Source organism: Nicotiana tabacum, chromosome 7 (assembly GCF_000715075.1).
Source record: "Nicotiana tabacum cultivar K326 chromosome 7, ASM71507v2, whole genome shotgun sequence".
Lineage (NCBI taxonomy): Eukaryota > Viridiplantae > Streptophyta > Magnoliopsida > Solanales > Solanaceae > Nicotiana > Nicotiana tabacum.
Genome location: NC_134086.1, coordinates 171021032 through 171035886, shown reverse-complemented (window position 1 = coordinate 171035886; position 14855 = coordinate 171021032). Strand labels below are relative to the sequence as shown.

At 34.2% G+C, this 14855-nt stretch overlaps 1 protein-coding gene across 1 annotated transcript; it reads left to right on the top strand.

Annotated features, from left to right (window-relative positions):
• Window positions 1–2051: 2051 nt before the first annotated feature.
• Window positions 2052–5204, top strand: LOC107826273 (peroxidase 10-like). Its single transcript, XM_016653237.2, has 4 exons — window positions 2052–2326; window positions 2627–2818; window positions 2910–3075; window positions 4634–5204. The coding sequence occupies exons 1-4, from the start codon at window positions 2111–2113 to the stop codon at window positions 5041–5043; spliced, it is 984 nt and encodes a 327-aa protein (XP_016508723.1). The 5' UTR covers window positions 2052–2110; the 3' UTR covers window positions 5044–5204.
• The last annotated feature ends 9651 nt before the right edge of the window (window positions 5205–14855 follow it).

Sequence of the window (14855 nt, the reverse complement as noted above, 5' to 3'; positions counted from 1 at the left end):
TTATTTTTCTTTTTCGGTTTTTCCCTCTTCGTTATTCCCAGTTCTTGTAATGTTTATCTCTTGGTAATCTGTTCTGCTTTGATGTCCTTTTTTTCATCTTCTTCTCACAACTTATGCTATCGAACCTAAGCAGGAAATCATCATCTCTGTCCATTTGTTTCATATTTCATCTATTTATGGTTAATTGTTCTTGGAATATTTTTCCCCTTTTCTCTGTCCATATCTTAATGTATGATTTTTATTGCACTAGGAGTGTGCAAAAACTTGTAATTTCCTGTTTCTCTCAAGTCGAAGGTACAATTGAAAAGTCACTTTCACTACGCATATAAACTGGGAACAATCTGATTTCACTTGTGAGCTAATGAACGTGAGTTTTGGTGATATCATCTTCCATTCACCCATTTTTTTAGTTTCTGACTTTAAAGATTCAATCACTATGAACTGGAGGAGTCGGATCCTGACTATAATAACCCGAATCATTATGTTAATTCTTTTAGTTTTCTCCCTTTTTAGTCTGTCGTTTTTTTTCAATGCTACTTCTCATTTACCTAACAGAAGTGCTGCTTTAATTATAAATAATGTCTGATATACGGTTGTGAAAGAAAGTAATTAGTATAACTTAGAATGACGTTTGTTCTGTGATTCATTGGTTTAATCCCTTCAATGTCGGTTTTCCAATGAAAAACATCTTTGCCGTAGTGGAATGAAGAAATCAAGAAATGCACATTAATGGCTAATTGTACCACTAACAGAATACAAAATTCAGAAGTAAGCTTTTAAAATGAGGCATGCTTGTCTATACAATTTGTATATTATGTTTATGCATATAATACCCACAGATACATGTAGTGCTGTGCTTATATTATTAAGCACATCGCATTACTTAGTTTTATTTTGTGTTTTCCACTAGTTATTTAAATTACTAGAACAGAGTGGCAATGACAGTATAGTGCACTATTTGCAACTCTTTCAATTAAATGGAATTTCAGCACATGTTTAAATCTCTTACAATATTAGTTTCCATCTCATTTGATAAGTGGACTTTCATCATCAATTCTTTGTCATTTACTCAACTATATTATTGGGAAATAGTTCTGTAATGATCTCCACTTCAAGTACATCGAATAATGGCTGATTTAGGTCATAGGTATCTTAGTTTGACATCCTTAGCAGCCACATAAATACTAATTTTCTAATAACCAGATCATTGCTTCTCCTAAATTGTTGTATAAACTTATCTGGTTTAAAGCTCGGACTTCTTGCTGTAGCAGAAAGGCGTGCCTGTAATACTACGTACCTTTCTGAATAAAATCTGGATTTAATATGCGAATATGACTCAATGACTTATGGACTATAATGGTAGTATTAACGTCCCAATCCATGGGTTAATACATGTAGATATATGTTTAAGTGAGAGTGTTAAAACTATCAGACATGTTAACTATGGAATTTACCAACATGATTTCAGGTACAATGCCGTAACTTAATGCATGGTGATTGCTTATTCTTTGGTAAGCAGCAACTCATTTGATTTCTGAACAGTCAACAAGATCCAACTTCGTCGGTTGTTGATCAAACAGGTTGCCAATAATCAGTCCTTAAAATTATTCTTTAACAGTTTCATGTTAAATTTCTACAATGTAGTATGTGCTAGAAAAAGCTGATTTTATCTGCAGACCATTCTTTAGTCTCTTGCATTACACAGATGCTTCGAAATCAAAGGTGTTTTGATAGACATGCTTCTTCATTTCTTTTACCTTGAATTATAACAGCGGTTTGATGCCTGGTCCAAGGAACTTCTTTTGGAATGATGCAATGTCAACAACTCTATTAAATATCTTTGCTGCTTTTTGTCTAATGTACTACAGGTTAATAAATGTCAAAGTGGATAACTTCATTCAGCACTGACCTTAGTAAATAATAACTTCTTGTTGCATAAAATTGGAGTGCTTATAGGTCCATTAAGCTGTCATGTGCATAGTGGTATCCCCACTCTTAAGTCCACTAATGTAACTTAGTTTTTCTCGTATATAAATTGATCCAAGCGCAACTCAAGTCACAAGAATCAGAATTATATTGTTCTTAGCTTTTAATTATATACTTGAAAGTCATGGGTCGTAATATGTTCCACTACCTTACTGTTTTCTTCTGCGTGATCAGTATTCTAGCTCCGTTAACTGTAGGGCAGCTTGATTACAGTTTCTATGAGAGATCATGCCCCAGCTTACCTAGGATCGTTCGTTGGGGTGTTTGGTCAGCTTATCGTAATGACTCCAGAATAGCTGCAGCCCTCCTCCGTTTGCACTTTCACGACTGTTTTGTGAATGTAATTTCTCTCCTGAATGTTGTTACCAGCCTATTCACTTCTCTATTTCTCCAATAAGCATTTTAGAGTTATACTTAAGTAATATTTTAGGAGACATTCTCTTTTCTGAAATGAAAAAATGGAAAGTGTTTCTATTATGTCATTGTCTACCTGGTATTGAAATACATTGACAGGTTTCTATCCTTAAATTTAAATCTAATGCAGCAACTAATCCAATTTGAAGGCTAGAAAGTTGAAAATTAATATCAGTTTATGCTTTTTGTGACTTTTGCTTATTAATAGATTGGATGATTGTCACAGGGTTGTGATGGATCCGTGCTTCTTGATGACACGAACGATTTCAAGGGCGAGAAGAATGCTTTACCAAATCGTAATTCAGCCCGAGGATATGAGATAATAGATAGCATAAAAGCAGACCTTGAAAGAGCTTGCCCATCAACTGTATCTTGTGTGGATATATTAACTCTTGCAGCTAGAGAAGTGGTTGTCATGGTAAGTAGCAAGATTCATTATGCAGATGAGTAAGTATTATAATGCCTAGAAACAAGCCAAAGATTGAAAATTTTCCTTACTTTGTTTTCAGTCAGGAGGACCATATTGGCCAGTTTTACTTGGTCGACGAGATGGACTAACTGCAAGTGATAAAGCAGCAAATGAACAATTACCTTCACCCTTTGAGCCTCTGGATAAAATAGCTGCCAAGTTTACTGCTAAGGGTCTTGATCTTAAGGATATCGTAGTTCTCTCAGGTACCTTTAATCTTCTTGCTTATTAATTTCAAAAGAAAAAGAGTAATTAGCTCTCTGTTTGAGCTCAGAATGTCTAAGAAGCAAGCAACTCCCCAGTTCAAAATATAAATTGCAATATCAAGAGACCAAACATATAGTTCTCTATTTTCAGACAATTCAGCCAATAAAGTTAAATCTGCATTTGGATTGACGATCCAACTAATTTACACTACTAGAAATCAGGCCTATGAGAACAGTATTTTTTGCAACGGTTGAACAGTATTTTTTGCAACGGTTGTGTAACCGTTGCTATAGAACCTATATTGCAACGATCACAACCATAGCATAAGGGTAAAGGTCCTATTGGCATACACTTAGGGATCGTTTGGTAGGATGCATTATATAAGCTAATGTATGCATTGACTTTGTGTATTAATAATACATTGTTTGGTAGGCATTTTGAACCTATGCATTAGTCATGCAAGCATTAGTTATACATCTTATTTGGTATTATCCTATGCATAACTAATGCATAGAAAACAATGGTATTAGCAATGCAATGGGTTTTAATGCATGCATTAGCTTAGTTAAAGACAAAATTGTCCTTCAAAATTTATGCTTGATTAAATTATGCTAGTTAGTATATTAATGCAAGTTCAAAATAATCCAAATAGTGAGAAATAAAATTATATCCCTAGTAAATAAATAAATACTTAGCATATTTTCTTTTTTATAAATAAATATTTAATTTTATTTTACAATATAGGTAGACAAATAAAATAATTTTTTTTAACTTTTTCATATAAAAACATTTCTCAACATATGTTTCTTTTAAAAAGTTAGAGTGTGGACTAGTTTTGAGGGCATTTTTGTAAACAAACAATTCTTTTAGAAATTGTGCAATGCTTTAATACATCAAACCAAATAATGGATAAGAAATATGTCAGCATAAGTAATGCAAGTATAACTAATACTAGCATTACTAATATACCTTATTCAGCATTATTCTTATGCACCCTACCAAACGACCCTTTATAACAAAACCGTTGCATTAGCCAATAAACCGTGCAATAGTGTTACCTATTGCTACGTTTTTTAAGAATAGTTGTGATATGTACCCCTTGGGCAACCGTTCTTTGAAAAAGATTATCTATGGCGACGGTTTTATTTCTCTCATCTATAATTTTCTCCAACGAGACACCTCTTTTATATGAGTTTTCTATTTTTTTTTTATTTTAGCACTAATTGTACAGTAGAAGTTTTTTGTAGGGGAAAATTTTTTCTCTGCAAGTCTTTGACGTACATGGCTTTGTTTTGATTTCTCTTGCCAGAGGCGCAGCTGCATTGTCCCAAGGGGGTTTAATTAAATCCCCTTCGTGGAAAAATTATATAGTGCAAATAGGATAAAAATAAACTTTTACTATATGCAAACAAAATGTTGAATCCCTTGTCATAAAGGAAGTTTATAGTGTAAATTGTTATAGGGGACAGGTTTTGAATCCTAGGTGTGACATTCTTGCATTACTTTGAATCTATTTGGTAGAGTTCTTGACTCCGCTATTGTCTCTTGTGATAATAGGAGCACACACCATTGGTTATGCTCAATGTTTCACATTCAAGAGGAGACTTTTCAACTTCCAAAACTCGGGAAAGCCAGATCCAAACCTTGATTCTTCAATGTTGTCGAATCTGCAAAGCACTTGTCCTAACAGAGATGAATCCAACAGCAAGATTGCTCCTTTGGACTTTCAATCCGTTTCTAGATTTGACAATTCATATTACAGAAACCTTGTGAACAATTCAGGTCTTCTTGAATCTGATCAAGCACTAATGTCAAATTCTCAGACTGCTGATATGGTCAAATCCTACAGCTCGTACCCTTATCTTTTCTACCAAGATTTTGCTGCATCTATGCTGAAGTTAGGAAACGTTGGGGTACTGACTGGACAAAGTGGGCAAATTAGGAAAATATGTGGCTCTGTAAATTAAGCAAGTACTTTTCAGAACTATGTTTAGTTAAATGTTTGATCACAATGTGTATCAAGTGTGTATTACGTAATGAAGGTGATATGATATCAAAGGTGTGCGTTACCAGATATATTGTTCTTAGTATGCATCTCCTTTAATAATAATTTAACTATCAGGTTATGTCCATGTAGATAATTTCGTATTATTTTATAATCCGGTGTGAATTGTGATAACTTTAGCTTGACTATCAATGTGCTAAAACATTGGACTCTTTTATTCTTTGTCCATGTGCGTATTGATGTGATGTAATTCTTCCCTTTTAATTTTAAGTTTTAAGTTTTAAATTCTTTGAATTAACAATATAATAAAGGGGTCGTTTGGTATGATGAATAAGCTAGGGAAAGGAAGCAAACTCTTGCTCGACGTAGGGTAGAGTAACTATTTTCAAAGCCTGGCCTTTCTGCCCCAAGGCAAGCATTCCAACCAAGCCAAGCAGCTATAGATCTTGAGCGTCTTGCAAGGGCATCTGCTTGTCTATTTTTTTTCTTGGGACATGCTCTATGGTCACATCACCAAGCCACCCAATAAGCCTTTTTGTTTGCGTAATTATAGTATGGAATCAATTCAGGTCAGGCTTTTTAACTGAATAATTACCAAGGAGTTGATTGATCACCAATTTAAAATCTCCATAAGAGTTGCAACTCTTTCAAATCCACAGCCATCTCAAGTCAAGTATGAGGGCTTGGTACTCTGCGAGATTATTGGAACAAGGTTTCGACAAGGTGAAGGAGTGCGGCAGCACTTCTCCTTCAGAAGTAAGAAAGAGGACTCCAGCTCCATCTTGATGAGCAGCACCATCAAAGTACATCTTCCATGGTGGAAGAATTTCGACCACAAGCACATCTTCATCAAGTCGTCAAACAATTCCCATTCAGCAGGTATTGGGTCAAAGAACTAGGAAATTCTTTTCTTTCTTCTTTTGCTTTTTTGTGGGGGACTTATTAAAGGAAGGTTTCAACCTGGCATAAGCTAAGGTACCCCGCTCATTAGTCACTTCCCCTGCATGGTCAACTCTTGCCGGGTTAATGTATTTGAATTAATCATATATTCATTCTTACGCGTAGAGATACCTATAGCAACAACCACGCCATAACAATATCATTGACACCCCTAAAATTCCAATCTCATTTTCGGTAATTTTTACCCATGGTTAGAGCTGCTGGGTCTTCGCGATTTGTTTGCTAGAAAAAATGAACGGTGGTTGATTTTAGTGTTGTATTTTATGGTGTTAAGGTGGAGTTCTAAAATTGAAAACAGAAAAAAGAAAAAACAGAGAGATGTGTGCTACTCCGTTTTTTCAAAGAAGGAGAAGACCTCAAATGGTTTCCTTATTTGATCTTTTTAAATGTGGATATGTGTCATCCAATTTCTTGGAAGGTGCTAGAAAATCAGTGTGAGGGGTTATTTGGGGGAAGGGGAGTGGGGAACGAGAGGGGGAGTGTGAAGGAAGAAGATGAAACTCGCGTGGGGTCCACATTATTTTAGGAAAAAAAAACTAATTTTAGGTAGGCAACTCGCGTCCCAGAGAGTGTATTTCACGCAATGGGGGCTGATATGGTCGGGTGTTTAGTTGATCTTCTTTTGTGAATAAATAAAGTGTCTAGCTGGAAATGGCCTTAATTGAAGTGTTCAGTTGATCGTTGAGGACAACTTAAAGGGGTGCTTTATGTATTTCGCCAAATTGAAAATCTCATAATCAATACAGCATACCAAACAATCAATAAAAAAAAAATATCAGAATAACTAATTCCAACATAATTTGTCTCAAACCAAACGACCCCTAAAAAGTATATATAACTTGAATTATATTACTTTATGTTTTCAATGATCCACCTATATGTTCGCAGTTCGATGCTCTTCAATGCATTGAATTATACTCTCATGAACTTGTAGCGTAATAATCTGAAAAGATCTCACAAAAATTGGACAAGAAAAAAAGAAAGAGGAAGAGGACAATGGAAAACGAAAAGAAAAGAAAAGAAAAGAAGGGAGACAAAGGAAGCTTAGATTCAAAAAAGTGAAAATAATAAAATGGGGAAGCTGGTTGGATTTCCACAATAGGCTGACCCTGACTAAACCTTTGTTTTGTACTATGCTATATACAGCCATGTAAATTTTTTCTTGTCTTCTCCTACAAAAAAGCATCTTGCACTTCTCTCTCTCTGTCTGCATAGTCACTAGCCCCGAGAGAGAGATATATATATTCCCTTCTTAGCACAGATTCTTTCCATCTCAGACATCTGTGTTTGACACCTTTTCATGAGTATGTTTGTACCAATAGCAGTATCCCACAAACGCATGAATAAATACAACAACAACAACATCGCCCCGTGTAATTCCACCGGTGGAATCTGGGGAGGATAATGTGTACATGCATAAATATAAATAACCTTAAACTATTAGGATTTAGGAGTCATATGACTTGGAAAAAAATAAAGGAAATTTTTATTTTCCAGTGTTTACTTCATGTATTGTTAGTCCATGTTATACTAAGTAGGCGTTTCGACATAAGAATTGTAAAATTTGAAAAAATGGTGAAAAAAAAATTCAAGTAAAAATTGTATTTGAAATTTAGAGTTGTGTTTGGACATAAATTTCAGCTTGGGTTGTTTTTGAAATTTTGTGAGTGATTTGAGTGAAAATTTTGGAAAACAGTTTTTTACAGTTTTTTAAATTTTCGAAATTTCCAAAATGCATTTTCAAGTGAAAATTAAAAATTTTATAAACAAACGTTGATTTCGAAAAAAAGAAATTTTTTTTTGAAAAAATCTTCCATCAAATTTTATGTTCAAACGGGCACTTAAGTATGTAGAATAAATACAACAATTGGTGTATTAAATTATATTAGAATTACCTATGCAGAACTCAACATATAACCCAAACACGGAACAAAGCAACACCAAATTTTATATCATGATTATTTCTTTTAATACATCTTACCAAACGTGTCCTTGGTTTAAACAAGTTACGTAAGAATAACAACATATAATTAGTAAATGAACTGATAATATAAAAAATAACTACAAATTTAATATATTAAAAAACTAAACTCATAAATAAATTAGCTTTCCTCTTGTCTCCTCCGGTCCTAGTTGGTCTTGCTATTAATAATAATGTGGCATGATCTACCACCTATTAAAAATTGTGGGACAGAACTTTTAACTTGGATAGATTTAGAAGTAATTAAACATCATTAGACCAATAAAGGGACATATTTAAACGTAAAATGGATGAACTTTGCCGAGGAGATTGAGCATGATTGTTGAGCTTTTTGACTTTTTAAACTAAAGCAAACTTATCAGCAAGAGTAGAACAAGAGTATGTATAAAGAATTGGGCAATCATGTCATCTTTCAAGTGCCCATTCTGAAACCTAATTATTTTAAATTACAAAGGATTTAATCATTATTGGATATGCGAAAGTCTTGTGCTTCCATCTTCATGTTGTTTTTCTTCTTTTCGTAAATTTATATCACTATCTATCTATGATATCCTATAAATTTTTCAAGATTCTTATGAGATAAGGTGTTATGCCACGTGGCGTCCACCTTAGTAAGATATTAGGCTACATAGGATGGTCTTAGCTATGATGGAGGGCCCTAACGAAGGAGGGATATTTTTGTAACATTAGGAGTAATTCTGGACCAGAAACTTAACGAAGGGCATAAATAGTTTTGGGAGTTTTGCACAAATATATACTATGTCAATTTAAGATTGAATTCCTACCTTCACTTCTACATTTAAAAAAGAACCGTCACTTATCACATGTGGCAAAAATTATATCAATCTCTCTCAACAAAGAATGTATCAGACACATTATTTTCTTTTCAATACAATGTCTCGTCTGGACGTATATTTATTTTTGGTTTAATCATTTGGTATCTAAAACCTCTGCTTCGAGTAATTCTAATTCACGTAGAGTAAGTCGACAAAGGAGGGTAAAGTGAAAGGTTCTTTTATTTTCGGAGCTCAGTCGCAATACTCTAGTTAAGTGTGAAAAAATCTCAACCATCCCACCGCACCTATCATTTTGTCTCTACACACATGTTTCTCCAAACACATTACACAGTGCACAATTTCAATTCTTAATACCTAAGTAAAGTAAAACTACATTACTACAAAAGAGTACCTGTAGTACTACCAGTTGAAGCATGAGTCGAGAAACTCAATATTTGGGGGCTTTTTTTGAAGTACAGATCATGAATTATTCCCAGCGTGACTTGGCCATTTTGTGCAGTGCAAAGATGCTTTTAGAGGATTCCTTTTGATTTCTGACAGAAATTTTTCGTTGTGGGCCATTTGTTAGCTCTATCGAGTTACAGAAGCAGCACTCTCTTTTGTACCCACAACTTCATTCAATTCTGACTATGAATCCTGAACCAATGGTCCAATATCCATTAGACTTTCCTTTGATCTCAAAATCTCAATTAGTCCTTCGGTTTTTTCCTGCTCATTCTTTTCTTTTCCCTCATTATCAGGATCTAGAAAATGTAATAGGAGTACTAAGAACTTTTAAATTCAAACTATGTTATAATGTTAATAGTGTGATATTTCTTGGTGGTCCATTGACATGCTACTGAAAAAATTCCGGGGATTTAAATATAACACAACACAACAGAGACAAATTTTGCTTCAATGGCTGAGCTGTTCAGGGTCAAGGGAGAACACTAGTAGATATTTTTTTCTACTCTTTTTCAACTTAACTCTGCCATTTCAAGATTTCATATCATATCAAGAACCAGTTTCACACAGCTTATAGCTATCTCTACCAAGAAAAGTTCTTTAGAAAAAAGAGAAAAAGCTAGCTCAACCCCCATTCCCCACACCACCCCCGTGTTCACATTTTTGTATAAAAGTAAACTAAAAGCCATTTTCCTTGGGCTTTGTTCACTCTCACAAAAACATGACCTAAAATATTAACACTCCCCATTCGGCCATTCTTCCCCTTTTCCCTCCACTTTTTCCTTTTACCTTTCCCATTTCTTCTCTTTTTTCCCATCACAAAACAAACCATCAGTCTATCACCATACTCCTAGCTTCTACCTTCTCATTTTAGAACATGGCCACACCTCAATCAATTTATTCTCTTTCAAGAATAACCAAGCCTTTTCTGCCTTTTTAGCTCATTTTTCCTTCCAAGATTACTACTTTATTGTTTAATATCAAATTCCACGAAAGTTAAATTCTTTTCAAACGGAGATAAACAAGAATATCTCCGACGGAAATACCGTACAGTCCATTTTAAACCTCAAGAAACTTTCTTATTCGGATTCTCTAAAGAATTTTTGGTTTTGGGTATTCTTCAAAATGTCCTCTACACCAGCTGAAGATCCTCAACAACAACAGCAACAGCTACTACCACCGCCCATGTTTATGGGTCAACAAGCTTATTCGGATCGCCCGGGTCACGGGTCGGTTGGACCCGTTATCGCTGTACTAGCGGTGATAGCTGTACTGGGAGCCATTGCTGTGATGATAGGCAGGTTGTGTTCGGGTCGGAGGATAATGGGTCGGGGTCAGTACGACTTTGAAGGGTGGGTTGAAACCAAGTGCGCGTCTTGTATCGATGGCCGGGTCGACCCGATGCCACGACCCCCCGTGACTGTAGCACCGCCGGTAGTGGTGGTAGAAAGCAGCAGCAGCGGTAGCCCCGATGGTGCTGCGCCGGCGCCGGAGCCGGTGGAGACGAGAGAGGAAGAGGCATCTAATCAACAAAGAAATTCACATGAGCATCATCCACATGAAAGAGCCGAGTCTTGAAATTGCTTTTTCCTTTTTCTTTTTTCACTTTTTCTATTGGAGGCCTTTTAGAATTATGCTTAATGTTTCATTTAATCTGACTATTTAATATTGCAATTTTCGAAATTATATAAATATTGTATTCCAATTCTTTCTATATCAATACCTGGGGTTGAAGATGTTAATTTTGTGATTGCTATTTTTGCTGCTATGTTCTTCATTTTCTACTCTCCTTTTTGACATTTTGGATATTTATGTGTACTTTTTGTAGTGAATACTGAATACTACAGTGATTAACGCAATCATAGCTCTTCTCTTTTTCTCTTTGACTATTCCCTCGAACTTTAAGTTAAATACTATACTGAGCCAATCACTTTCCCACAAGAAGCAGGAATATTCCATAAGATTTTGAATTAGAGGATCAAAATGGTTCAAATTAAAGGAAATTGAAGGCTACAAACTAGTGGTTGATGTCAAAAGTATTGCACAAAATGAGGTAAGTTATATAAAGCGTATAACTTTGCATTACATGAAGTTAATTTATATTCTCGAATATGAAATCCGTTATTTGTGTGGAAAATGAGGAAAGTTATTTGTGTGGCTTCGTTTTGTTTCTATAGAATTTTTTTTAAAAAAAAAAAAAAAAACTCCTACGGACTCAACCAATTGGGCATCCGTTATTTATAAGGGCAGCGATATTCTATTTTCACATAAAATATTTTTCTTCAAAGGATCTTTCAGAAAAAAGCTTTACATTATTTAGGAAAAAAGAAGCGAATAATCTTAGAGGTCGTTTGGTATTATATATCAGAAAAAATAATACAAGTATTATCTTTGATATTATTAATCCCTTGTTTGACAGTATTTTTCGAGCTATGTTTAACTAATACATGTATTAGTTATATATTATATTCATTATTATTCTTATACACAACAAATAGTTGTGTTAGTAATACCATAATTTTTAATCCATGGATAAGCATATATAAAGACAGAACCTTACTTTCAGAACTCTTTTCTGAATCCTTTTCCAAGTCGTTGGAGGGTATTTTTGTACGAAATAATTCTTTTAAAAATTGTACAATATATGTTATTTTTAATATACCAAACCAAATAGTCACCTAGTATAACTAATACTTTATTCAGTATTATTATTATTATGCACCTTGCCAAACGACCCTTTAATGGCTCAAAGAACATAACTGTCATATACTGTCTTGCAATTAAGCTTCATCCGTTAACTTAGTAATGAAAACGGCTAGCTCCGAAATGGCCCAGTGGGCCCTGCGTCGTTGGGCTCATCCAATTTTAAGGTTCATATTGTAGTTCCAATGTTCCAGCAAGTACAGGGGCAAAAATTATGTCTCATTAATTTCATTTGATGCCCAAACAACCTAATTGCATTTAAAGTGACAAAGAGGATTCTGGTATATCTAGTAACAAGAGATGGCAGAAAGTTCAAAATAAAACAATACTCCCTCTGTCTCATATTAACAGTCATAATTACGTAAAAATTGCACGAGGCGCCCTATTTGGTCGTCCTATTTAACTTATACCCATTTTTTTAAAGTTTTAATTTGTACCCACTTTTTAAACAACTTTAGCCCCCTTTCTCCTCCTCCTTCTCTCCTTCTTCTTCTTCTTCTTCTTCTTCTTCTTCTTCTTCTTCTTCTTCTTCTTCTTCTTCTTCTTCTTTCTTCTGCTGCTGTTGGTGCTGCTATGAAACTTCAGTTCATGGGATGATTGTCATAAGTATGTTTATTAGATTATTTAAAATAAATTATAAATAATTACATAAGTTAGTAGACAATAATTTGTGAATATTTCCACGTACGGGAAGTTTAAGGTCACACTTAGTGATTCTTTTCATGATAATTCTATTCTTTTCACGTTTATTATTTTCAAAATTTATGATTTAGATACTGTTGACAATCTGATTATTTATCTAGTATGTTAGAAAGCTTTTTCAAAAACTTCAACTTTTATAGTGCTAAAGTTTTTACAAATGAACTAAATAAATTCAGCATCTTCTGTTGAAGTTTTTGAAAAAGCTTTACGAAAAAGCTTATCCAGGGCAAAAAAACTTCAACTTATTTAGTGCTGAAGTTTTTACAAATGAACTAAATAACTTCAGCATCTTCTGCTGAAGTTTTTGAAAAAGCTTTACGACAAAACTAATGAATCCAGGACAAAAAAACTTCAGCTTATATAGTGCTGAAGTTTATGCAAATGAATTAAATAACTTCAGCATCTTCTGCTGAAGTTTTTGAAAAAACTTTATGACAAAACTAATGAATCCAAGACAAAAAAAAAACTTCAACTTATTTAATGCTGAAGTTTATACAAATGAATTAAATAACTTCAGCATCTTCTGCTGAAATTTTTGAAAAAGCTTATCCAGGACAAAAAAAACTTCAGCTTATTTAGTGCTGAAGTTTTTATAAATGAACTAAATAACTTCAGCATCTTCTGCTGAAGTTTTTGAAAAAGCTTAATGACAAAACTAATGAATCCAGGACAAAAAAGCTTCAGCTTATTTAGTGCAATTACACACAAAATTTTTAGCAAATAGAGAATAAAACTTCAGCTACTATGCTTAAGTTCAGCAATTACAAACAAAAACTTCAGCAAATAGAGAACAAAACTTCAGCTACTATGGTTAAGTTCAGCAATTACAAACAAAAATTTTAGCAAATAAAGAACAAAGCTTTAGCTACTATGCTTAAGTTCAGCAATTACAAACAAAAACTTCAGCACACTTGCTACTTCAGGCCCGTCTACTAGAATACTGAAGTTTTGCGTGATTGTCTTTGCTACTTCAGCCCTATATGCTGAAGTTACGCGAAAAAGTAGGTACGCTTGTAATTTTTTTTTTTTTTTTTTTTTGCAAAACGGGCACAAGTTAAAACGTAATCCAAAAGGCGAGTATAGATGCAAATGCCCCCTAAATTATAATACAAGGACATTATTCCATAGTACTCCCTTACCCAATGTCTATGCACTTCCCTAGTAGATTGAAAATGTAAATTGGGCCTTAGTTCATTACTCCCTTACATCTAAGCATTGTTGAGCAACTTGGATACCGTTTTTGTATCTGAGCCTGCAGTTGGTAGGTCAAATTCCTCCGTCCAAATGATTAAGTTGAAGCTTCAAATATAGAGTAGAGCGAGCCTGGGAAGAAGAGTATAGTGTATTTGTAACAATTTTAATCCATATTTGTGTTATGAGTTAATATTCAGAAGTATACGTTATATTTACTGTGTATCGCAATAGTTTTGTACATTTTTCTACATATAAAAACATATGCAAGTTTTTAAGGAAATTAATTTGAGTTTATAGATTACTGTGTTATGAGTTAATATTCAGAAGTATACGTTATATTTACTGTGATTCTGATTTCAAGATACATTATTGTTGAGATAATAAGAGCCTAACAATAGTTAGTTAGCTTAGTTAACGATAATTGTAGTAAGTTGGCTTAGTTAATGGTAGTTAGGAAGTTAGTGACAGCTGGACACAGCTAAGTTAAAAGAGTTAGTTAGTGCATTGTATATAACAGAAGTTAGTTAGCTTTGTACAGTAATTTTTAATTTTCTGATAATATGAGAAATGTTCTCTCCATAATCATGATGATCTCGCTTCTTTCTTTTCTCTCTTTTGCTGAAGGTTGCTCACCAGAAATCATCATGATATCAGAGCTAGCAGATTGATCCAAGCTCCGTTCACTCCTCTCTGGTGCTATCTTCAATTGTTCTTCATTTACCTAATTGCTTTTGAGTCGCAATTGTTGGTGTGATTCGTCTTTGAGCAGTTAGGGTTTCATAATTCAGGAATTTCTCTGAGTTTTCAATCTTATTCCAATGGAGATTGAGACTTCGGACAATACTACTGATATCCCTACACCACCTGCATCTAGAGGCGGCGTTGGTAGATTCCAATTGTAGATCAGCATCATCCACTCTTCCTCCAGCCTTGCAATACTCCAGTTAGCTCGTTAATTTTAATTAAACTCATTGGACCTGAGAATTATGCCTT